This window comes from Bubalus bubalis, chromosome 12 (assembly GCF_019923935.1).
Source record: "Bubalus bubalis isolate 160015118507 breed Murrah chromosome 12, NDDB_SH_1, whole genome shotgun sequence".
NCBI classification, from domain to species: Eukaryota; Metazoa; Chordata; class Mammalia; order Artiodactyla; family Bovidae; genus Bubalus; species Bubalus bubalis.
The window spans coordinates 105,263,378-105,287,661 of record NC_059168.1 but is presented as its reverse complement, the minus strand read 5'-3'; the positions used below and the strand labels follow the sequence as shown (position 1 = coordinate 105,287,661).

General features: G+C 56.1%; 3 protein-coding genes across 4 annotated transcripts; all 3 read right to left on the bottom strand.

Moving 5' to 3' along the window:
• Positions 1-2,406: 2,406 nt before the first annotated feature.
• Positions 2,407-4,248, bottom strand: TMEM141 (transmembrane protein 141). 2 transcript variants are annotated; one of them, XM_006062499.3, is made up of 5 exons: positions 4,087-4,247; positions 3,733-3,799; positions 3,472-3,555; positions 3,226-3,333; positions 2,407-2,825 (listed from the first exon to the last, which is right to left on the bottom strand). In XM_006062499.3, exons 1-5 carry the CDS (start codon positions 4,138-4,140, stop codon positions 2,812-2,814), a joined length of 327 nt encoding a protein of 108 aa, XP_006062561.3. In that variant the 5' UTR covers positions 4,141-4,247; the 3' UTR covers positions 2,407-2,811. The 2 variants fall into 2 exon arrangements, 1 of the variants encoding a protein (XP_006062561.3); XR_006543674.1 differs by having other exon boundaries at positions 3,410-3,555; positions 4,087-4,248.
• A 13,514-nt stretch (positions 4,249-17,762) lies between these two features.
• LOC102389470 (epididymal-specific lipocalin-5) lies at positions 17,763-19,764 on the bottom strand. Its single transcript, XM_044926721.1, has 5 exons — positions 19,072-19,764; positions 18,720-18,799; positions 18,140-18,244; positions 17,864-17,965; positions 17,763-17,788 (listed from the first exon to the last, which is right to left on the bottom strand). Exons 1-5 carry the CDS (start codon positions 19,395-19,397, stop codon positions 17,763-17,765), a joined length of 639 nt encoding a protein of 212 aa, XP_044782656.1. The 5' UTR covers positions 19,398-19,764.
• A 903-nt stretch (positions 19,765-20,667) lies between these two features.
• Positions 20,668-23,220, bottom strand: LCN8 (lipocalin 8). Its single transcript, XM_025262220.3, has 6 exons — positions 22,396-23,220; positions 21,953-22,023; positions 21,560-21,664; positions 21,393-21,482; positions 21,257-21,282; positions 20,668-20,994 (listed from the first exon to the last, which is right to left on the bottom strand). The coding sequence occupies exons 1-6, from the start codon at positions 22,524-22,526 to the stop codon at positions 20,974-20,976; spliced, it is 444 nt and encodes a 147-aa protein (XP_025118005.2). The 5' UTR covers positions 22,527-23,220; the 3' UTR covers positions 20,668-20,973.
• Between the last annotated feature and the right edge of the window lie 1,064 nt (positions 23,221-24,284).

The following is a 24,284-nucleotide window of genomic DNA, read 5'->3' as shown; positions in this document are numbered from 1 at the left end:
CGGCTTGTGAGACCCCCACCTCACCCCACATCTCTCAGTAACCTTCCCTGCTCGACCTCCACTTCCCTGGCGAAGTCCTGGATCTGGCTTTAGCTCTCACTTACTCCAGAAATAAATTTGGCCTCCTGGGTGGCTCAGACAGTAAAGAATCCGCCTGTAACGTGGGAGACCTCGGTTCGATCCCTGGGTGGGGATGATCTCCTGGAGGAGGGCATGGCAACCCACTCCAGTATTCTTGCCTGGAGACTCCCCATGGACAGAGGAGCCCGGTGGGCTACAGTCCCTGGGGTCACAAAGAGTTGGACACAACTGAGTGAGTTTCAACAACTTCAACTGACTACAGGAGGGGCCAGTGCCCTCCCTCTGCACCCCAGTCCAAGCCTCCCTTACAGCCACGTGGCTCAAGCCTGGGGTTCCAGGGGGTGCGCACCAGCTGGGGTACTTTTCCCAACCTGCATGAGTTTGCCAGGGCTGCGGAGACAGAGCACCACAGACCCGGCAGCTAAAACAGGAATTTATTATCGTGCGACCTGGAGGCTGGCAGTCTGAGATCACAGGCTGGCTTCTGCTGAGGCCTCTCCCCCAGGCTGGCAGATGCCGCCTTCCTGCTGTGTCCTCATGGGGTCCTTACCCTGGACTCTCTGGGTCCTAATCTGCTCTGATAAGCACACCAGTCTGACGGGATGAGGCCCCACCCCCATTTAATTAATTTAGTTACCCCTTTAAAGAAGGCTGAGCACCAAAGAAAGCTTTCAAACGGTGGTGCTGGAGAAAACTCTTGAGAGTCCCTTGGACTGCAAGGAGATCAAACCAGTCAATCCTAAAGGAAATCAACCCTGAATATTCACTGGAAGGACCGATGCTGAAGCTGAAGCTCCAATACCTGGGCAACCTGATGCAAAGAGCCGACTCATTAGAAAAGACCCTGATGCTGGGAAAGGTTGAGGGCAAGAGGAAAAGGGGGTGACAGAGGATGAGATGGGTGGATGGCATCACCAACTCATTGAACATGAGTTTGAGCAAACTGGGAGACGGTGAAGGACAGGGAGGCTTGGTGTGCTACAGTCCATGGTGTCGCAGAGTCGGACATGACTGAGCGACTGAACAACAACAACCCCTCCAGGGGCCCTGTCTCTAGAGGCAGTCACATGCTGAGGTCCTGGGGGTTAGGGCCGCACACTGTGAGCTTGGGGGAGCCGCGGCGATGGCCTTCACCCATGTGCTGTTAAGCGTGCATCTTCTTCTGTGACCGCTCACACAGACCCTTTCCTTTCTGCTCACTCTCGGTTTTCAGTCCCATCTGAAACTCCAAGTTCATCCTCTGCCCTCCCTCAGAGCCCAGGTCTTACCCTCAGGAAGGACCTGCCATGGGCACGGTCTACTCCTTTGCTGCCCCTCTTCTCCCAGGTGTGATGCAGAGCCTGTCCCCTGATACTGGCTCTCCTCTCTTCAGACAGAGATCATGGGGACACGTGGCTGCCTGGAGCAAGGCCACCCTCCCAGGTGCCTTTGCACCAGGCGTCCCTCCTGACTTAATTCTAGCCAATGGAGTGAATGCAGGAGTGGTGAGTGAATCACTCTCCTCCCTCCCTTTCTCCTTCCTTTTCACAGGGGTGAAGACATGATGGCTGGAGCTGGTACAGCTGCCTGGCACCATGAGGAAGATTTGGAATGGGGGCCCTTACAGCATAGAGCACAGTAAAAGGAGCCTGGGTTCCTGACTCCCTGTTGGCCCCAGGCCACCACTTGGACTTCTACATGGAAGAAAACGCACACTCTAGCTGACTTATGCCACAGTTACCATCTTGCCTTCCTACACACAGATTCCTTGGTGCACATAAGTGTGCAATGGGTGTTCTTTAGAGTGAGGGCCAGGCCAGCAGGGCGGGGCTGGGCCTGGAGCAGCGAGGCCCTGGGAGGTGCACCTTCAGTGTTCCGGAGGAGCCTGATGGAAAGGATGACGGCTCTGCCCAGGTTTCGGGTCATGTCTTCCGCTCCCTCTCCCTCTGTGGGCCATGGCTGAGCTGGAGAGTCCTGCCCCCTCAGGAGCCTTCCTCCATGTGGACAGAGCTCCAGTCAGCTGGCTCTGGTCCCCTGCACTCCTCACTTCCTCCTCTCCCAGAGAGAAGTGACTTAATCTGATAGGTGGGTTGGAATGGTAGGTGGGTGGCGTGGTCACTTCTGGCCCTCCTCTCTTGAGAGCAGGTGCTGTTCGGCTGCACACATCTGCTCTGTGCCTCCCCCAGCCCGCGTGGAGAGCACGTGGGGCCCGCCAGATGTCTAATTCTGGGGTTCAGATTCAGAACTGCCCTGGTGCCTCCTCCCCTCAGCGGTGTGGTTCCAAGGAGACGTTTCTCTCATCTTCTTACTGCTCCGACATGTTCCCTGACTGCTTTAGAACTTAGGTGGGAAACAGGACAAGGTGTTTATTAGTTCCGCAGCCCCCAGGGGAACTGTCATCTGTGACTGGGGTGGGTGGGGGATGCAGGGGTCAGAAAGGGAGTGTCAGCAGCAGAGTGCAGAAGCCCCCTCCCTGCTCCAGGGCTGTCCCCAAAGGTGCATGAGGCATGCTGGTCCTCTCCAGTGCTGTGTCCACCTGCAGGACAGTCATCCCAGAAACGGAGTCTCCTGGCTTGAGCTCCCGGGCAGCCAGGCTGGGCAGGAGCAGTCTGCACAGGTTCAACAGACCTGGTCATGCCTGTGTGCTGGGGCCACGGGTGTGGGGAGGGCCAACCTGGGGTGCAGAGGTGCCGAGGGCTGTGTTCTAGAATTGTCTGGCCCCAGGTCTTCTGTGCCCTGGCTGGAGCTCTCCTAGCTGTGCCGATCTGTAGGAAGCAGAGAAGACAGCTAGAACCACACCCCAAAGCTGTTCCCAGTCCCTGTGCCCATTTTCTGGAGGCAAAAACTGAGGCTTGGAACAGGAAGGGTGCAGGCAGTGGAGGCCAGACCTGAGATCAGCCAGCCTGGTGTCTGATGCAGGGCCTTTCCATCCAGCCGCTCTTCTTGGGGTGTCTGCCTTCCTCCCTCTGCACTCACTCCCCCTGGGCCACCCACCCCCTCCTGCATCTTCCTCCTGCATGCGGGCCCTCTCCTTCCCGCCCTGCCCCTCGTGTGCATGTCGAGGGGACAGGCCTGTGCAGCCTACACCTTGGGCCCGGGCTTGCTGCCTCCAACTCTGGGCACTGCAGCCTCGGTTCTGCGTCCTGCTGCCCTGGGGGCTCTCACCTGTGCCCATGTCTTTGGGGAGCTGCCCTGTCTCCAGGAAGAGCCAGAGGTTGCTGCATTTCTGCGACTCCACTCGGGTCACCCAGTAGCTGGCCACTGAGCCTGCGACTGGGGAGCAGGGGTCAGGGGTCAGGGGGATGGGCATGCCCAGAACCACAGCCACCCACCCCCAGTGGGAACCCACTTCTGCTGAAGAGCCAGCGGCAACTGAGGTGCACTTCAGGGGTCCCAGGCTGGAGTACCCACCCACAGCCAGCAGCACCTTCCACTGAAAGGGGTATAGAAGCTTCCTTTGAACCAGCATCTGCAGGCCGAAGGTTGCACCGGTGCCTGCCAAGAGCCACGGTCCCCATCAGCCAGCTTGTCCTCGGGGCCGGCCAGGGGACCACCGCGGCAGAGCCCGCGTGCCCGCCCACCTTCCAGGCTCCCAGCACTGCGGGCTGGTGAGCTGGCGCCACTTGCTGGGGAGTCAGGGTGCGACCTCCTCACACCCGGCACCCAGCCTACCTGTGACAAAGGTGGAAACGCCCTTCACGAAAGCGTTCGACTGGCAAGCGGCGTACTCGCCTAGTCCCTGGGAGGGGGAAGGGGTTGAAGGCTCAGTTCCCTGCCCCTCCTGTCCCTCCCTAGGGCGCACTCCGGCCCCGGGAGAGGGGACCACTCATCGTGAGGCCCTGGGGGCCCAGCCACACCCCGCCCGCCCCTCTGCCTACCCAGGCAGGAGGCCTCCACTGCCACCGCAAGAGGGTCCCACACCTCTGTCCCTCTTCGCTTCCCTGATGAGGGTACTCCCACCAAGGCCCCAGCCGCGCTCAGGTCAGCTTCTGAGGTCGGGGCCCGCGTCCAGGCCGGCCTTCTCACCGGGTGCTTGCTGGCCACGGCGTCGTCCACCCGGGACAGGCCCAAGTTCACCATGGCTGGCGCGGCGGCGGGGAGCCGGCGGGCTGATCCACACCCGGCCGGCGGAGGGCGGGGCCGGATGGGAAGGGGCGGGGCGCTGGGCGGGGTCTGTGCAGGCCGGAGCGGAGGGGCGGGGCCGGAAAGAGGGAGGGCCGGCTGAGAGGGGCGGGGCCTGCTCCGGCCGGGGCAGGGGGCGGGGCCAGCGCAGAGGGGGCGGGCCTGCGCGCGCTTCGGGCGCCGGGCTCCGCGGAGGACGCAGGCAGCGGAGCGCGCTCCTCGCCGGGAGCCTGGCCTGGATCGCCTGCATTATCTCCAAGCTCTTAGAGACCTGATTACTGTTAGTAATTTGTTGGGGTGGGCTTTGCTTAAGGGATTACCTATACTGAAGACGACCACGGAATATGAGGTGGCGTATCTAAAAATGGTTTAGTGAGTTAACTCCCCAAATACTGTGACCGCATGCCTGGTGTTAGTCCTGTGCTCGGAGCTGGGGGTCCCACGGAGGAGTCAGAGCCCTTACCCCTGATAGAGCAGACAGGTAAACAGACCTGGGGGGAGGTCAGGAAGACAAAATGGGGGCGGGGATGGAGAGGGTCAAGCAGAGGACCCTCAACCACGTGGGCCTGAGCCCTGGCCTATTTGGTAAGCTTCAGGAGGCCCAAGTGGCTGAATCTGAGGGTCAGGCAAGGGTTGGGCTGTAAGTTAGGGTCTCCGGCCACAACCTTCTGTGCCTTGAAGCCTGGCGGGAGCTTCAGTTCTTCTGATTGCACTGGGAGGGCCTGGGCAAGGATGTCAGTGCCGTGGACACATGGCCTTCCTGCTTGGTTGGGAGCCAGCCTTCCAGGAGAGCGTCTGCTAAGGTTTAGAGGGTGTTTCAGTGATGAAACAGGCAGGGGTGCTGTGGGCTGCATTTGGAGGCTGCACTGGTAGGCTTTGGCACTGGGTTGGTGGTGCCAGTGAAAGGTTGTGGTGGTGAGCCGTGTGCTACGCCGGGACTGGTGACCTCCAGAGGACAGGATTTCGATCCAGGGCCAGAGACAAGGCTTGACTACTTGGAGCTTTTCGTGTAGCAAAGTTTTATTAAAGGGTAATAGAGATACACTCTTGACAAGAGAATTCCAGAAAAACATCTATTTCTGCTTTATTGACTATGCCAAAGCCTTTGACTGTGTGGATCACAATAAACTGTGGAAAATTCTGAAAGAGATGGGCATAGCAGACCACCTGACCTACCTCTTGAGAAACCTGTATGCAGGTCAGGAAGCAACAGTTAGAACTGTTGGTGGTCAGGGTCCCCACCTGACCACCAGCCTCCCAGATGCCTGATGGGAGAAAATGACGGTGAAAGACAAAAACATCATCCCAACCTTCACATTAACCTTGTTCATTATTTTTTCAAGCAGGATTTCCTGAAAAAACACCTGAGAGATGAAGACTAAGTGAGCGAGACAGCAGAAAAAAGCAGATGCTAGAAGCAGACCCATTGGGCTTCCCTGGTGGCTTAGTCAGTAAAGAGACTGCCTGCAATGCAGGAGACCCAGGTTCAATCCCTGTGTTGGAAAGATCCCCTGGAGAAGGAAATAGCAACCCACTCCAGTATTCTTGTCTGGAAAATCCCATGGGGAGAGGGGCCTGGCGGGCTAAGGTCCATGGGGTCACAGAGTCAGACATGACTTAGCATCTAAACCACCAAACCACCATTCCCATCATGAGGCTCCACCCTCATGACCTAATCACCTCCTAAAGGCCCCACCCCTCAGTCCCATCACATCAGGGCTTAGGGTGTCAGCTGCAATGCGGGAGACCTGGGTTCGATCCCTGGGTCAGGAAGATCCCCTAGAAAAGGGAACAACTATCCACTCCAGTATTCTGGCCTGGAGAATCCCATGGACTATACCAACTCTGGGTCATGACTGAGTGACTTTCAGATGTATAGGTCCAATGACTACCCTGGTGACGGTAGAGAATCTGCCTGCAATGCAGGAGACCCGGGTTGGATCCCTGAATCAGGAAGATCCCCTGGAGAAGGGAGTAGAACCCACTCCAATAATCTGGCCTGGAGGATTCCATGGACTGTATAGTCCATTGGGTCTCAAAGAGTCGGACAGGACTAAGTTACTTTCACTTTATGGCTTTTTACTTTTTTATTTTAATGATTTTATTGAAATGTAGTTGATTTACAGTGTTATGTTAATTACTGCTCTACAAAAAGTGATTCTGTTTTATATATTTATCCGTGTGTATCAGTTCAGTTCAGTTGCTCAGGCGTGTCCGACTCTTTGCGACCCCATGGACTGCAGAACACCAGGCCTCCCTGTCCATCACCAATTCCCAGAGCTTACTCAAACTCATGTCCATTGAGTCCGTGATGCCATCCAGCCATTTCATCCTCTGCCATCCCCTTCTCCTCCCGCCTTCAATCTTTCCCAGCATCAGGTTCTTTTCTAATGAGTCAGTTCTTCACATCAGGTGGCCAAAGAATTAGCACTTCATATATATATTATACATATATATAATATATATATATACACACACTCTTTTTTTCAATTTAAACTTTTTATTTTCTATTGGGGTATAGCCAGTTAACAATGTTGAGACGGTTTCAGGTGAGCAGGGGGACTCAGCCCTACACATACATGTACCGTGCTCCCCCAGACCCCGCCCCATCCAGGTGGCCACGTGATACGGAGCAGAGCTCCCTGTGCTGCACAACAGGACCTTGTGGGTTATCGTCCGCAGAGGACTTTAGTTGTGGGGGCAGGTACTCAGACACTCAAACTGCAGCATAGGCTGTGGAAACAGCTAGGATTACTCTGCTTACATCTGACCATCAGATGGGCAACACCGAAATCAGATTGATTATGTTCTTCGCAGCCAAAGATGGAGAAGCTCTATACAGTCAGCAAAAACAAGACCGCAAGCTGACTGTGGCTCAGATCATGAACTCCTTATTGCCAAATTCAGACTGAAATTGAAGAAACTGGAGAAAATACTACACCATTCAGGTATGACCTAAATCAAATCCCTTATGACTATATGGTGGAAGTGAGAAATAGATTTAATGGACTAGATCTGACAGACAGAGTGCCTGATGAACTATGGATGGAGGTTTGTGACATGGAGGAGACAGGGATCAAGACCATCCCCATGGAAAAGAAATGCAAAAAGGCAAAATGGCTGTCTGAGGAGGCCTTACAAATAGCTGGAAAAAGAAGGGAAGCAAAAAGCAAAGGATAAAAAGAAAGATATACCCATTTGAATGCAGAGTTCCAAAGAACAGCAAGGAGAAATAAGAAAGCCTTTCTCAGCAATCAATGAAAAGATATGGAGGAAAACAATAGAATGGGAAAGACTAGAGATCTCTTCAAGAATATTAGAGATACCAAGGGAATATTTCATGCAAAGATGGGCTCAATAAAGGACAGAAATGGTATGGACCTAACAGAAGCAGAAGATATTAAGAGGTGGCAAGAATACACAGAACTGTACAAAAAAGATCTCCATGACCCAGATAATCACGATGGTGTGATCACTCACCTAGAGCCACACATCCTGGAATGTGAAGTCAAGTGGGCCTTTGGAAGCATCACTACAAACAAAGCTAGTGGAGGTGATGGAATTCCAGTTGAGCTATTTCAAATCCTGCAAGATGATGCTGTGAAAGTGCTGCACTCAATATGCCAGCAAATTTGGAAAACTCAGCAGTGGCCACAGGACTGGAAAAGGTCAGTTTTCATTCCAATCCCAAAGAAAGGCAATGCCAAAGAATGCTCAAACTACCGCACAGTTGCACTCATCTCACACGCTAGTAAAGTAATGCTCAAAATTCTCCAAGCCAGGCTTCAGCAATACGTGAACCGTGAACTTCCAGATGTTCAAGCTGGTTTTAGAAAAGGCAGAGGAACCAGAGATCAAATTGCCAACATCTGCTGGATCATGGAAAAAGCAAGAGAGTTCCAGAAAAACATCTATTTCTGCTTTATTGACTATGCCTAAGCCTTTGACTGTGTGGATCACAATAAACTGTGGAAAATTCTGAAAGAGATGGGCATACCAGACCACCTGACTTGCCTCTTGAAAAAGCTATATGCAGGTCAGGAAGCAACAGCTGGAACTGGATATGGAACAACAGACTGGTTCCAAATAGAAAAAGGAGTATGTCAAGGCTGTATATTGTCACCCTGCTTATTTAACTTATATGTAGAGTACATCATGAGAAATGCTGGGCTGGAAGAAGCACAAGCTGGAATCAAGATTGCCAGGAGAAATATCAATAACCTCAGATATGCAGATGACACCACCCTTATGGCAGAAAGTGAAGAAGAACTAAAGAGCCTCTTGATGAAACTGAAAGAGGAGAGTGAAAAAGTTGGCTTAAAGCTCAACATTCAGAAAACGAAGATCATGGCATCCGGTCCTGTCACTTCATGGCAAATAGATGGAGAAACAGTGGAAACGGTGGCTGACTTTATTCTTCTGGGCTCTAAAATCACTGCAGATGGTGACTACAGCCATGAAATTAAAAGACGCTTACTCCTTGGAAGAAAAGTTATGACCAACCTAGACAGCATATCAAAAAGCAGAGACATTACTTTGTCAACAAAGGTCCGTCTAGTCAAGGCTATGGTTTTTCCAGTGGTCATGTATGGATGTGAGAGTTGGACTATAAGGAAAGCTGAGAGCCGAAGAATTGATGCTTTTGAACTGTGGTGTTGGAGAAGACTCTTGAGAATCCCTTGGACTGCAAGGAGATCCAACCAGTCCATCCTAAAGGAGATCAGTCCTGGGTGTTCATTGGAAGGACTGATGTTGAAGCTGAAACTCTAATATTTTGGCCACCTGATGGGAAGAGCTGACTCATTTGAAAAGACCCTGATGCTGGGAAAGATTGAAGGCAGGAGGAGAAGGGGATGACAGAGGATGAGATGGTTGGATGGCATCACCGACTCAATGGACATGGGTTTGGATGGACTCTGGGAGTTGGTGATGGACAGGGAGGCCTGGCGTGCTGTGGTTCATGGGGTCACAAAGAGTCAGACACGACTGAGTGACTGAACTGAACACTGCTTAACGGCGTGAAAACCATATTTGAAACTGTGTTACATTTTTGCAAAACATTGTAAACTCTAAAGATGAAACTATAAAAAAGGCAGTTAAAGAACATCTGTGTAGCACAAGATAGTGACCATCATTAAAACTAAATCTCTGTACAGTCCTGCAAAAAAAAAAAAAAAAATGCAACCGCACAAATCATGAAAAATAGAAACCTCACATTTCTTGTAAGTGAAAAACCCCAAAGTCCACCAAAGATCTCTCTCGAGCCTCTGTCTTAAGACTTCCTGGAGAACTAAGAAGGACTGTGAAAAGGAGAGGAGATGGACGAGTGCCCTAAGACTGAGCTGAAATAGGTCCAGAACTCCAACAACGGTTGCAGACCAGCCACCAAGACAGGACCACAGGGCAGCTCGGGGCTCAGCGGCGACTTCAGAAAGGCATCACTTTTGGGAAGGAGGAGCATTAGAAAGGGGCTGGGTGCCTTTCCACACTGGGTAGTGGAGTAAAATAGACACCTGTAAATGTAGGATCTTCAGGACAAAAGAGAGCCAAACTTCACACACACACCAGTACCCAGATGCCACCCATTAAGGAGAGTCCATTAAGGAGATGTTCTATACAGTCAGCAAAAACAAGAGTGGGAGCTGACTGTAGCTCAGATCATGAACTCCTAATTGCAAGATTCAGACTTAAATTGAAGAAACTAGAGAAAACTACAATACCATTCAGGTATGACCTAAGTCAAATCCCTTATGGTTGTACAGTGGAAATGACAAATAGATTCAAGGGATTAAATCTGATAGACAGTGTCTGAAGAACTATGGATAAAAGTTCATGACATTGTGCACGAGGCAGTGTCAAGACCATCCCCAAGAAAAACAAATGAAAAAAGACAAAATGGTTGTCTGAGGAGGCCTTCCAAATAGCTGGGAAAAGAAGAGAAGCTAAAGGCAAAGGAGAAAAGGAAAGATATAAGCATCCGGATGCAGAGTTCCTAAAAATAGCAAGGAGAGATAAGAAGCCTTCCTCAGTGATCAACGCAAAGAAATAGGGGAAAACAACAGAATGGGAAAGACTAGAGATCTCTTCAAGAAAAGTAGAGATACCAAAGGAACATTTCATGCAAAGATGGGCTCAATAAAGGACAGAAACGGTATGGATCTAACAGAAGCAGAAGATATTAAGAAGAGGTGGCAGGAATACACAGAATTATAGAAAAAAGATCTTAATGACCCAGATAACCACGATGGTGTAATCACTCACCTAGAGCCAGACATCCTGGAACGTAAACTCAAGTGGGCCTTAGGAAGCATCACTATGAACAAAGCTAGTGGAGGTGATGGAATTCCAGTTGAGCTATTTCAAATCCTGCAAGATGATGCTGTGAAAGTGCTGCACTCAATATGCCAGCAAATTTGGAAAACTCAGCAGTGGCCACAGGACTGGAAAAGGTCAGTTTTCATTCCAATCCCAAAGAAAGGCAATGCCAAAGAATGCTCAAATTACTGCACAATTGCACTCATCTTGCACACTAGCAAAGTAATGCTAAAAATTCTACAAGCTAGCCTTCAATAGTATGTGAAATGAGAACTTTCAGATGTTCAAGCTGAATTTAGAAAAGTCAGAGGAACCAGAGATCAACTTGCCAACATCCATTGGATCACAGAAAAAGCAAGAGAATTCCAGAAAAGCATCTACTTCTGCTTTCTTGACTACACCAAAGCCTTTGACTGTGTGGATCACAACAAACTGGAAAATTCTTCAAGAGATGGGAATACCAGACCGCCTTACCTGCTCCCTGAGAAATCTGTATGCAGGTCAAGAAGCAACAGTTCCGAGTCTGATATGGAGCAACAGACTGGTTCCAAATTGGGAAAGGAGTACATCAAGGCTGTATATTGTCACCCTGCTTATTTAACTTATATGCAGAGTACGTCATGTGAAATGCTGGGCTCAGTGAAGCAAAAGCTGGAATCATGATTGCCAAGAGAAATATCAATAACTGCAGATATGCAGATGACACTACCTTTATGGCAGAAAGCAAAGAGGAACTAAAGAGCCTCTTGATCAAAGTAAAAGAGGAAAGTGAAAAAGCTGGCTTAAAACTAAACATTCAAAAAATGAAGGTCATGGCATCCGGTCCCATCACCTCGTGGCAAACAGATGGGGAAACAGTGGTAACAGTGAGAGACTTCATTTTGGGGGGGGGCTCCAAAATCACTGCAGATGATGACTGCAGCCATGAAATTAAAAGAGACTTGCTCCTTGGAAGAGAAACTATGACCAACCTAGACAGCATATTAAAAAGCAGAGACATTGCTTTGCCAACAAAGGTCCGTCTAGTCAAAGCTGTGGTTTCTCCAGTAGTCATGTATGGATGTGAGAGTTGGACCATGAAGAAAGCTGAGCACCAAAGAATTGATGATTTTGAACTGTGGTGTTGGAAAAGACTCTTGAGAGTCCCTTGGACTGCAAGGAGATCAAGCCAGTCAATCCTAGAGGAAATCAGTCCTGAATATTCATTGGAAGGACTGATGCTGAAGTTGAAGCTCCTATACTTCAGCCACCTGATGTAAAGAACTGACTCACTGGAAAAGACCCTGATTCTGGGAAAGATTGAAAGCAGGAGGGGGAAGGCGACAACAGAGGATGAGGTTGGGTGGCATCACCGACTCGATGGACATGAGCTTGAGCAAGCTTTGGGAGTTGATGATGGACAGGGAGGCCTGGCGTGCTGCGATTCATGGGGTCACAAAGAGTCGGACACGACTGAGCAACTGAACTAACTGAACTGAACTGAGCGAGAGTCCTCTGCATATGGATGCATATGAATTAGGAATCTTGAAAGTCATCGAAACTGCCAATCCCACCGGAAATGAATAGACTTAAGGAGTATATCGGAGAAGGTAATGGCATCCCACTCCAGTACTCTTGCCTGGAAAATCCCATGGACGGAGGAGCCTGGAAGGCCGCAGTCCATGGGGTCGCTGAGGGTTGGACACGACTGAGCGACTTCACTTTGACTTTTCACTTTCATGCATTGGAGAAGGAAATGGCAACCCACTCCAGTGTTCTTGCCTGGAGAATCCCAGGGACAGGGAAACCTGGTGGGCTGCTGTCTATGGGGTCTCACAGAGTTGGACACGACTGAAGTGACTTAGCAGTAGCAGAAGGAGTATATACTTTGCTCTTAGAAGAAGAAATCAAGAAAAGATGAAACCATTTCTTCTAATGGAAATCCCACCGTGGGGAGAGGAGGGTATGTGGAAAGCAATAACTATTACGAGAAACTCCAGACTGAACTAAATATGCCAAAGCATTGAAGGACATTAGAAGAACATCTTGAAATATGTTTTTTTAATTAACTAAGAGCAGAAATGAACAAAAAACAGGAAAGAATTCAGTAAGAGCTAATTGTTGTCAGGAAAGAAATTGACTCTCAGACTTTACCGATGAAGGAAAATTCTTTAGGGTCTCCAGGCAAATGATCAAATTACTTTTAAGGGTGAGAACAAGCTGGCATCGAACTTCCAAAGGCAAAGTACAAGTCAAGACAAACAAATGCACTTGTGGCAGGAGAGATGCGCACGCCCTCTCAGTAGAGGTGGGCCTAAGGGCTCACTGTGGGTGAGCGTTAAAGTGAAAGTGTGAGTCACTCAGTCGCGTCTGACTCTTTGCAACCCCATTGAACCTGGGTCAAAGCACTGCAGTTCAAAATCATCAATCATCAATTTCAGGCAGATTCCGTAGCATCTGAGCCACCAGGGAAGCCCCTGATGTGGATAAAGAAGTCCTAAAAAGTCTAAGGCAGGTCATGAGGGTTTATATATTAATTTTACAGGCTTCGCAGGTGGCGGTAGTGGCAAAGAACCCAGCTGCCAACACAGGAGATGTAAGAGACGTGGGTTCAATCCCTGAGTGGGGAAGATCTCCTGAAGGAGGGCATGGCAACCCACTCAGTCTTCTTGCCTGGAGAATCCCATGGACAGATGAGCCTGGTGGGTTACGGTCTACAGGGTCACAAAGAGTCGGCGACAACGGAAGCAAATTCACCACATGCGCATAGAATTGTACGTCTTGATAACAGAGAGGAAAACATGCACAGAACTGACTGTCTAGCCACAAGGACAGGATCGGTGAGCTCCACAAAGTAGAAATATTGCAAACTTATCTGACCAAATGACAATAAAACAAGGACTTTAAATTTTTTTCTATTTTAGAAAATACTCTTGGATGAAACAAAAATGCAAAGTGAAATCACAGAATTTATTTATAATAAATATTATTAAAATATCACATGAAACAGGGTCAGAAGAGATGTCAAAGCCTTAAACACACCCTTAAAAATAAAAGATTGAAAGTAATGTATTAGATTCCCAATTCTCACAGCTGGACTGGGGATTCCCCATGCTCCAGGGGTTGAGAATCCACCTTCCAATGCGGGGGATGTGGCTTCCATCCCTGGTCGGAGAACTAAGATCCCACCTTCAGTGGAGCAGCTTCCCAGGTGGCTTAGGGGGAAAGAACCTGCCTGCCAATGCAGGAGATGCCAGAGACATGGGTTTGATCCCTGGGTGAGGAAGATCCCCTGGAGGAGGGCAGGGAAACCCACTCCAGTATCCTTGCCTGGAGAATCCCATGGACAGAGGAGCCTGGTGGGATGCAGTCCACGGGGTCTTGAAGAGCTGGACACGACTGAAGCAGCTGAGCGCACGGACAGTGGAGCAACCAAGCCCACGGCCACAGCTACCGCGCTGCAGAGCCAGGCAGCCACACGCCGCGAGGGAGAGCCCCACGCAGGGGGCCGGCAGCCAGACACACAGAGAAAGAAGTGTTTCTAAAAAGGACAAGAGGGGCTTCCCTGCTGGCTCAGCGGGTGAAGAATCCACCTGCAATGTGGGAGACCTGGGTTCGATCCCTGGGTGGGGAAGATCCCCTGGAGCAGGGAAAGGCCACCCACTCCAGTATTCCGGCCTGGAGAACACCATGGACTGTATAGTCCATGGGGTCGCAAAGAGTTGGACAAGACTGAGCGAAAAAATACAATTAAAAATAAAAATTAAAAAAGGACAACAATATAAACCACAGGACTTCACAGAGAAGGAAATAACAAATAGGGACCAGAGAACAGCGGATGTAATGAATGGATCAAAGTCCTCCCCCAGGGGAGTGGCCAGCAGGACTGGGCATGCTCCACACGCAGGTTTTGGTCACAGAAGGAAGGAACAGGTGCACAACCCCGACAAAGGCAAGCTCGGGCCGCCGCCACCGCCGTGCGGGCGGAGGGCCACCCAGCCCACCCTCGGGTCCTCACAGTGTGCCCGACCCCTGGATCGGTCCTCGGGGTGGCGAGGACCCTGGGCCTGGGAGCCTGAAAACTAAAAAAAAAGTCCTCATCCTTGAGAAGATGAACAGAATTTTTCCATTAATTTACAGGATTATTAACAGAATCATTAGTATTACTTTTTAAAAATAATAAATTAACTAACATAAATAAGAAAAAATGGAGAGACTATAAATGCATGAAGTAAGAAATGACAAAGGGCGGGAAGAATAACCTTTGGGACAAAAGGATAAAAAAATGTTTCATCAACAGAAAGTGCTTTGCTGGCTTCTAAGAAAATAACTTCAAAGTCTTCAACCAGATGTGTTTACAGAATTCAGTTTGCCTGAATTTACCCTATTAGAAAGAAAGATGGGCTTCCTCGCTGGCTCAGCAGTAAAGAATCTGCCTGTCAATGCAGGAGACAAGGGTTCGATCCCTGGGTTGGGAAGATCCCCTGGAGGAGGGCATGGCGATCCGCTCCAGTATTCTTGCCTAGAGCATCCCCATGGACAGAGGAGCCTGACGGGCTACAGTCCACGGGGTCACAAAGAGTCAGACACGACTAAGCAACTGAGCATGCACACACCCAGAAAGAAATGTCTGTGATAGATATAATAGGTGATAATTTACAGGTAAGCTGAGAAATGGACAGGTTGATAAGCAGCGCAATCGATTGATAAAGAGAGGCTATGAGAAAGGACCAGACTGACGGGTGGTGGAAAGGGCACCCACGCGGGAACAGAGGGAAAGCTCAGGGTGTGAAGCCGGCTTCAGACCTTCCTCTCCAAACCCAACCCTGGCTCTTCTCAGCATCACTTTTAATTGTACGTGTGTTAGCCACTCAGTTATGTCCGACTCTTTGCGACCCCATGGACTATAGCCGGCCAGGCTCCTCTACCCATGGAATTCTCCAGGCAAGAATACTGGAGTGGGTTGTCATTCTCTTCTCCGGGAGGTCTTCCCGACCCAGGGACTGAACCTGGGTCTGTTGTATTGCAGCAGACTCCTTACTGTCTGAGCCACCAGGGAAGCCCCGGTTTTTATTAACTCCTTGTTTTCGACCATAGATTGCATTTTCCCGTTTCTCTGTCCGTGAGGTAACTTTTGCCCTGAATAGTGCTGCAGACACGTGGTGGGGGCCCTGGTCTCCATCACGGGCCTCTGAATTGTCCCCGCCCCCGCTTCCCGTGCTGAAGCCCTCATGCTGGACATGATGTATTTAGCCAATGCCTTCGGGGCCTTCCAGGGGGTGAAAGTGAAGTGGGGTTGTAAGGGTGGAGCCCCAACCCAGTAGGGCTGGGCCCCTTAGAAGAGGCAAGGACACCAGAAACCTGTCCCCATGTGTGCAGAGAAGAGGGTGCGATGGGAAAGCTGCCGTCCACAAGCCATCATGGGGGCCCTCGCCAGACACCAGGCTCTTAGCACCCTGACCTCAGACTTCCAGCCTCCAGAGAAGAAACCCCTGTTGCTTCTGTACCACATTCAGCGGGTTCTGTGTTACAGCAGCTCAAGCAGACGTCCTAGAACCTTCTATCGGGAGGTGCAGCTGAGGCAGACGGCCCTGCTTCCCTGAGCTCTGGCCAGACAGATCTGGGGGAAAGGCCAGGTGCTCCCCAGGCACCTCGCATGTGTCAGAGTGCAGCCTCCAAACGTCCCCCTGCGCGTCTTTCTGGACCCGTCGTCTCAGGCAGGCCCTCCCCTCGAGGGTGGTCCTTACTCCTGGAGGCTTTCTGGTGGCCCGCTGGGGTCAGCAGGGTCTCTCTTCTCTGGATGGATGGGCCCCACCAGCACCTCAGCTGTGCTCAGAAGCCCCGTGACCCTGCTCTGCACATGGGCACGGGGCGGACACCCACCCACATTCTCTGCCTTGCCCCAGCCGATAGAAGGAGGGTGTGGTCATGGTGGGGGTGCCCCCAGGTGCTGAAGAGGACTGGACTGATAGGGGATGGAGCCAGCAGGGGGCCGGGGTTGGGGCAACTGTGGCCTGAGGGCCTTGGACCCAACGCCCACGGATTTGAGCTCAGGGCAGCAGGGAGCCAGGTGAAGATAGACAGGCGGCAGCCGTGGTCACCTTCCACTTGGGAGGAGCTCAGCTCGGGCCGGCCAGGGGCTGCCGTGGGCTCTCGGGGACCAAAGGAGAGACCAGAAGGGCCCGGGGCAGCCCGGCCCGCAGGCACTGAGCAGCACAGGCCGGCAGAAGGGATGGGGAACAGCGGGAGCTGGCCTGCCCGCAGCCGTGTCGGCCACAGCGGGAGGAGCCCACCCAGGGGCGGGTGTCCCCCATGGTCATGGTGAACCCAGACCTCCTGAGAGTCAGGTCTGCTGCAATGTGGAGGCAGTCACGGGACAGACACCCCACCAGCCCGCCCGCCACCCCTGGCTCCCTGGAAAGACGGGACCAGACACACCCACCAGCCCGCCCGCCACCCCTGGCTCCCTGGAAAGACGGGACCACGGTTCAGCTGAAGAGTTTATTCGGGCGGAGCAGCTGCAGGTGGCCCCCCAGGGCTGGTGGCCCAGGGAGGCCGGGTGGGCGGGCCTGCAAGCACCCCAGTGCGGGGTACGGGCTCCCCTAGGTCAGATCCTGTGACACGGAAGGGCAGGGCCTCAGGATGCCGCCCTCATCCGAGGGCCCCAGCCAGGAGTGGGTGTCCTAGCTGAGTGGCCTGAGCCTCAGTTTCTCTACCTGTAAAGTGGGGTCACAGTACCATCTCTTGGAGCTGTGGAGACAGAGGGGACCGTGCAGCTGAAGGGTTAGCACAGTGGGGGACCCGGGAGCCCGAGACGGGGTCCACAGGGCCTGTGACCCTGAGGCAGGACCCTGCTGGGTGGAAACCCGGACGAGGCCAGCCTGCCCTCACCTCCAGGGCCCCCTCCTGGCGTCAGCATCCTGGAGGCCCCAGGAGCTAGAGTGAGCGCGGACTCCTGTCAGGCTGGGACTCAGCCAGGGCGGAGACTCGCCTCCTTCAGGAGCCTGGCGCATCTCCCATGGGCGGGGGCAGCGTGCGGGGCTGCGCAGGGGACAGGCGCCCGGCCCCCTGTCAGCCCAGGCTTTGCAGCCACAGGAGGGGCTGGCCCAGGACAGGAGATGCTCACGGCGTCCACGCCCGGGTCGGCCCTGACTCTCGGGAAGCCCCAGCTCCACCCGTCCCGGAGTCAGCCCCTCGATCCCTGGGACCCCAGACTCCTCTTCCAGCTGTGATGGGGAGGCCTGGGGACCCAGCCCCAGCCTCGGGGTGGGGAGGGGGCTCACCACTTAGGGCAGCAGGTTCACACAGGTCACTGTGGAGACGAGACGGTGGGAAAGTGGGGACACAGTCCCAGGAAGGAGGCCCCGGCCCCCAGCCCGACACTCACAGTGCTTGGTGAGCAGCTGCACATTCGAGACCGACAGCCCCTGCTCCACGGCCTTCTCCACGAACTTCTCTGTGGCCTCCTCATTGTGCTCCAAGGTCCGGCCTTCGAGGAAGGGGGCGCGGCTGGCCAGGGCTCCCAGGGACGCCCTCCCTGCCCAGCCAGTCCCTGCTCGCCCCGCCTGCCCCAGGCCCCCACCCGTCTGCCCCCTAGGCTTCTCCTGCCCCCTCCCCGAGGGGCTGGGCTGGCCCGGGCTGGAGCGGGAGGCCGTGGGCTCACTGTAGAGCTTCAGCACGCTGCTGGGCTTCCCGCCTCTGTTCAGGATGATGTTCATGATGGCGTAGGTCTTGTAGTCCGTGGCCACCACGATGACCTCTTTGCCTCCTTGGGATAAACCAAACAGAGGACTCCCAGGCTGTTGGGGGGGCGCCTCCCATGGGCCATATCCCCCCCTCGGAAAGTACACACACATGTGCTGCACACACGTGGGGTACAGCAGGCCTTCTGGACTCCCCGGGGAGCTTCCTGAAGAGGGTGGGCAGAGAGCCCCACTGGCCAGGACAGAGGCCACCTGATCAGGCTCATCAGAGGTTGCAGAGAGGAGGCGCGGGCGGCCCAGGCCGGGGGCTGGGCAGCTTCTGTGCAGGCTGAGCACTGAGCTCAGGCCGAGGGCTCTGGGCGACCACGTCCCCACGGGAAGACCCTCAGGGCCAGGGTGGCTGAGCAAGGGCCGCGTGCGGTGGGATGAAGGGTCCCCACCGGCTCCCGGCCGCGCAGAGGGCGGGGCTGGGGACTCCAGGCTGAGCGGGGTGTCGGGGCAGGGAGTGAGGAAGGGGCGACTGCGGGCCACATTCCTCACCAGACTGTAAAGGGATCTTGAACTTCCCGGGGGCGTCCCCCTTCACGGCCTGGTTCTTCTCCTTCATGCATAGGTTCATGCTGGAGAGGGCAGACGCTTTCAGCCCACCCTCGCCCACCACCACCGCGCCTTGCTCTGGACAAGGGGCAGCTCTGAGACCACCAGGTAGCCCCCGACCAGCGGGCCCCTGCCCAGCTCCACGTCCAGGCACCGGCCACCTCAGGAAGCCGCTCAGAGGACGGAAGCCCTGCGCCTCCGCTCTGCCCTGGGGGCCCCGGCACCCTCCTCCCCCCACCCCACCCTCATCCTGCCAGGGGGGCCGCGTGACACCGGGAAGACCAGCACCACTCACTGGTCAGACACGGAGGTCAGGCTGAGGTGGGGCCCGTCCTGTTCCACTATCACGGCCCCCACCTTCCGCTGTGGGGACGAGCTCTGGTGCTCCAGGTTGGAGGCCAAGGCAATCTCGTACCACATACCTGAAAACTGGGGGGACAGCAAGCTGGAGGGGGACTGCCTTGGAGGGGGGCCTGCCGCTGGTATCAGGGCCTCCCCCAGCCCAGGACAGTGGTCTGGGGGATTCCCGGGCCCCGCATGCCTGGAGCTGGCAGGGGCCCTAGAGGGAGTGTGTTCCCAGGGGCCTCCAGGCTCCCTCCAGCCGGCTCGGCCGTTCACCATGGCGGGCGCCCTGACGCAGCCACCTGGGTCAAGTTGAAGTTCTGGAGGTCCAAGTCCTCCTTGCCAGCCACCAGCACCACGAGCAGCCCCAGCAGGGCTGCAAGCAAGTTGCCCCTCATGTCTGGCCAGCAGGGACTGGGGCCAGCTCCCCAAAGCCACAGGACATGCTCCTTGGGCCCAGTCTGGGCTTATACCCTCCCCGTGGGTGTCGGCAAAGGCTCAGGCTGGCTTCATTAAGCAGACCGCCTGCCCATCAGCTGAGCCAGGCCTGAGGGGCCTCCGCCCCCGGACCTTGATGTTGCCCCAGCCGCTGGGCCAGCCAGTCAGCTGCCCTGCAGGCTGGGCCCCAGGCCCCTGGAGGGACAGTGCCCAGAGCCCCCAGACCACCTGCGAGAGGCCGGAGGGCAGCATGGGGCTCCATGGTGAGGGGGCAGGACAAGAGGCAGCATGTCCTGCACTTCGGGACACATGTGTGGGGGGCGGATGGCGGTCGGGGCCCCTCATGGCACCGGGACCCAACCGCTGCCCACAAGGCTCCGGCAGGAGCCCTCAGCAGCACCCAGGGCAGCCTGAGGCCCTGGCACCTGGCCCGCCTGGGAGCACCAGGCGACCTCCGGATGTGGGTACGTGCCCTTGAGGACCCACCAGCTGCGTAGGCAGGGGCCCAGGTCAATGGGGCGGGACCAAGGACACAGGCACCCAGGCGACGCTGACTCTGTAGCCCACCGGCTGTGGGCAGCGAGGCATGAGCTGGGACGTCCCGATCCCGCCAGCCCTGCAGGCCGATCAGCAGCCCCCGAGGTGGCTCCCCTGGCCCTTCACCCACGGAACCGTTCTCCATGGCGGGGACAGCGTCTCTCTGTCCCATGGAACTGTTCCCCGAGGAGGGACAGCATCTCTCCACCTCACGGGTGAAGAGCTTCATGAGCAGGGGTGGAGGGCACCTGTCCAGGTCCACCTGGCAGGTGGGCAGCCACCCCGTGACCCCAGCTGCCCTCACGGCCCTTGACTGCACCCCACCTCCAAGTGTCAGCTGTCTGCCCAATGGTGGCCAGCAGCAGCCAGGCCGGAGGGCTGGGGGAGCGGCAGGGACAAAGACAGGGCAAAGGAGGCAGAAGACGAGGGCAGGGGGAGCGATGCCCGCAGAGTGCCAAAGGGACATGGGGGTCCCAGCTCCCCGGGGAGCAGAGTGCCTGGGCCCGCAGACAGAGCAGGGCCTCACGGTCTCAGCTCAGCCTGCCGCTCACGGCAGAGGCTCCAGGATAGCTGCTGATCATTTGTTGACCCCACCAGCCCCGCCCACCACCCCTGGCCCCCCAGAAAAGACGGGACCATGGGTTCGGCTGTAGAGTTTATTCAGGCTGAGCAGCTGCAGGTGGCCCGAGGCTGGCGGCCCAGGGGGGCCGGGTGGGCGGGGCTCCAAGCTTCCCCGTGGGGGTGGGGGCTCCCCTAGGTCAGATCCTGCGACAGAGAAGGGCAAGGCCTCGGGGCGCCATCCGAACCCGAGGGCCCCAGCCAGGAGTGGATGTCCTAGCTGAGTGGCCTGGGCCTCAGCTTCTTTACCTGCAAAGTGGGGTCACAGTCCCGTCTCTCGGAGCTGTTGAGACAGAGGAGGCCGTGCAGCTGAAGGGTTAGCACAGTGGGGGAACTGGGAGCCCGAGAAAGGGTCCACAGGGCCTGTGCCCCCCAGCAGATGGAAATCCGGACAAGGCCAGCCTCCCCTGCCCTGCCCCCGCCCCGCCCACCCCAGCCTCCAGGGCCCCTCCGGGCAGCCTGGTGTCAGCACCCTGGGGGCCCTGGGATCTAGAGTGAGCTGGGACTGCCATCAGGCTGGGACTCAGCCGGAGGCGAAGACTCACCTCCTTCAGGAGCATGGCGCACCTCCCTGTGGGACAGGAGAGCGTGAGGGGCTGCACGTGGGATGCATGCCCAGCCCCCGCCCCCCGCCACCGTGGGCCCCCTTTCCCAGAGCCCACCCCGAGGCCTGGAGCTCACCGTGCCGGCCCACCAGATACAGCCCCATGTCTGTGGTCAGCTCCCGGAACTTCAGGAACCCGGGCTCACACTTGCCGCCCAGGCTCCGAGCTGTGGGGGCATGGGGGCCTGAGCCAGGGGGTCCCCGGGGGCCACGGCGGTCCAGCCCCCACCCCGGGGCGGCTTACTGAAATACTTGAACACGTAAAACTCATGGTTCTGCCACTGGAGGGACACGCGGAGGATGGCGTACTGCTCATAGTCCGTGTCCACTACGTGGATCTCCCGGCGGCCTGCGTGGATAAGCGGGAGGGCCAGGCCTGGGTGGACGGGCACCCTACGGGGTGGGTCGGCCTGGGCGGTCAGGGTCGCCAGGGCCTGACTCCATTCTCCCCCACCTAGCCAGGACTCTCTCGGGATGCCGGGACCCTCTTGGGGGGACTAGAGCAGCCCTGGCAAGATGACCGGTCCACTGGGGGGAGCACAGGAGCCTGGGGTGTGAGGAGGAGCACAGGGAACAGCATGAAGAGCAGCCAGGCCAAGAGGAGCTGGTGGGTGGGGCCCGAGGAAGCAGCTCTTACCAGGAAACACAAATTTCCCCAAAACATTCATTTCTGAGCTCACTATTTCTTCTGTCTGACAACTTCCTGAGCTGAAAGGCAACAGAGTGGTCACTAAGGAAATGCCCGCCTGAGTGCCTTCCCGGGGCCCGCTCCTGGCAAGGGGGCAGGCGTGCTGTCCCCAGGAGCGCCTGGGGCAGGGGGGCCGTGCTCTTGCAAGAGCCACCCACTGGCAAGTTCTCCTCCCATCCTCCCAAACCCGTGGGGCCTCATCAAGATGCCCTGCTTCATCTGGGAGAGGACGCAGCTTTGGGGCCTGGGGTCCAGTCTCAGGGGACGATAGAGGAGGACCCTGGGAGGACTGGTGCACCCAAGGGACAGTGGCGTCCACGCCCCACGCCCACAGCTGCAGCCCCCCCGACACACACGCCTGACCCCCACGCTCCCGGGGGCTGGCCGCTTACTTGTTATAGGCGACCGTCACGGTCAGAGTCTCCCCACTCAAGGTCAGGAACAAGGCCTCCAGCCTCCTTGGGGTCTTCAGTGCCAAGTTTTCTCTGGAGGCCACACCAGCTTCCCACCAGAATCCTACCATCTAGAGAAAGGACCGGAGCCAAGCCCATTCGGGCAGCAGAACCAGACCCCGGGAGGCAGACCCCTCTCCCTAGACCTCCCAGGCAGGGAGTCAGCGGGCTCTGAAGGGTCAGGGAAGCAGCAGGTGACGGGCCTTCCGCGGGGTCCCCACACGAGCCTGTCTGCGGCTGCCGCAGGGCTGGCGCCCTGTCTCTGAGGAGACCCGGCCTTGCGGTGCTTTCCCCTGAGCAGAGGCAGCGGTGGTCAGAGCCCGAGAGACAGCGCAGGGAGCAGGCCAGCTGGACGTGAAGGCCCCCCGGGGGCACTGGCCAGCAGCCCTGCCCCGTGGGGGAGGCCCGGCTCTGCATGGCCACGCTGGAGGACCGAGCGGCCGCCTCAGAAACCACCCCTGGGGCCCGGACCTTCCCTCTGAAGCTTTTATTTTTAATTTTTTTTAGTTCTACCAGTTTATTGCTACCAACCCATCACCCTCCACCCTCATGCACACTTGCTCAGTCATGTAACCCCATGGACTGCAGCCTGCCAGGCTCCCTTGTCCATGGACTTTTCCAGGCAAGAATACTGGAGTGGGTTGCCATTTCCTTCTCCACCCTCTGAAGCTTTTAAAAACGGATCATTTTTTGCAAGAGAAGCAAACCTGTGTCTGACACCGGCTGTTTCTGAGCCTGCCGGCCCAGGCCGGGCAAAGGAGGAGCTCAGACAAAGAAGCCTCCAGATGGAGACCAAACGCCCCCGCCAAGGTCCCTGCCCTGGGAAGGCCTCCTCCTCTGCTCCCACTGCCTGCAGGGTCAGAGGTCAGAGCAGGAAGCCCGCCAACCCGGGAGCAGGAGACGGCCACCCCGGGCCCCACACCCTGGAGACCCCCTCAGGGGAGCTGCCAGCCAGGCTGAGGACACGGTCACCCAGAGGAGGCCCCGGGGGAGGGGGCCGCCCCCATCGGCCCTGGGTACTCGCCATATCCCCACCGGCCAGGAGCAGGGACCCCAGGCCGGGCTGAGCTCACACCTGGGGGGTCCTGGGGCCCCCGCGCGCCTGCCCCAGCTCAGCCGTGGGAGAGGAGAGCTGGAGGAGCTGGCCCCTCAGGGCCCTCCCGGCCCAGGCCCGCCGCCCCGAGGAAGACCAGCACCTTCTGCAGGTCCAGGCCCTGCGGGGTCATCTGCACCTGGGCCAGCATGAGGCCCAGGAGGGCGCTCAGCAGCCCGGCCCCCATTGAGCATCTGCTCCGTGCCCTGAGCCCTGGGCAGGGTTATAGCAGGATGGAGGGTGGGCGGGGGTGCAACCCCCCAAGAGGACCGCAGTGAACTTGGCCTCCAGCCACTCAGGGGTGTGCATCCGGGCCCCAGGACGCCCACAGCCCTGGGGCAGGGTGACCTGGACCAGAGCAGCCCGTGCCACCCCCCTCCCGGTCTAGGGCCTGCCTGGGGGCCTGAGAGCAGGACAGACACCCCCACTCTCAAGCAGGGCCGCCAGAACCACGTCTCCCCCCGGGGAGGGGCTGCCAGGATGGATTCGCCAAGCCCAGGCCTGCACACACGGCCAGACTCCCTTCCCAGGGCTCCCAGCGGTCTTGAAGCTCTTTTTGATGGGTCTCGGGACAAGTGGGTGAACGGCCTACAGGCCTGGACCACAGAGGCAGGTGAGGGCCGCTTCTGGGTGGGAGAAGTGTTGGAGGGGCTGCGAGGTGTGGGTGGGAGAGGTCGCTGCCTGCAGAGGGGGCCGCGGAAGAGAGACAGACGCTCTGCGGGAGGTGGCGCGGGAG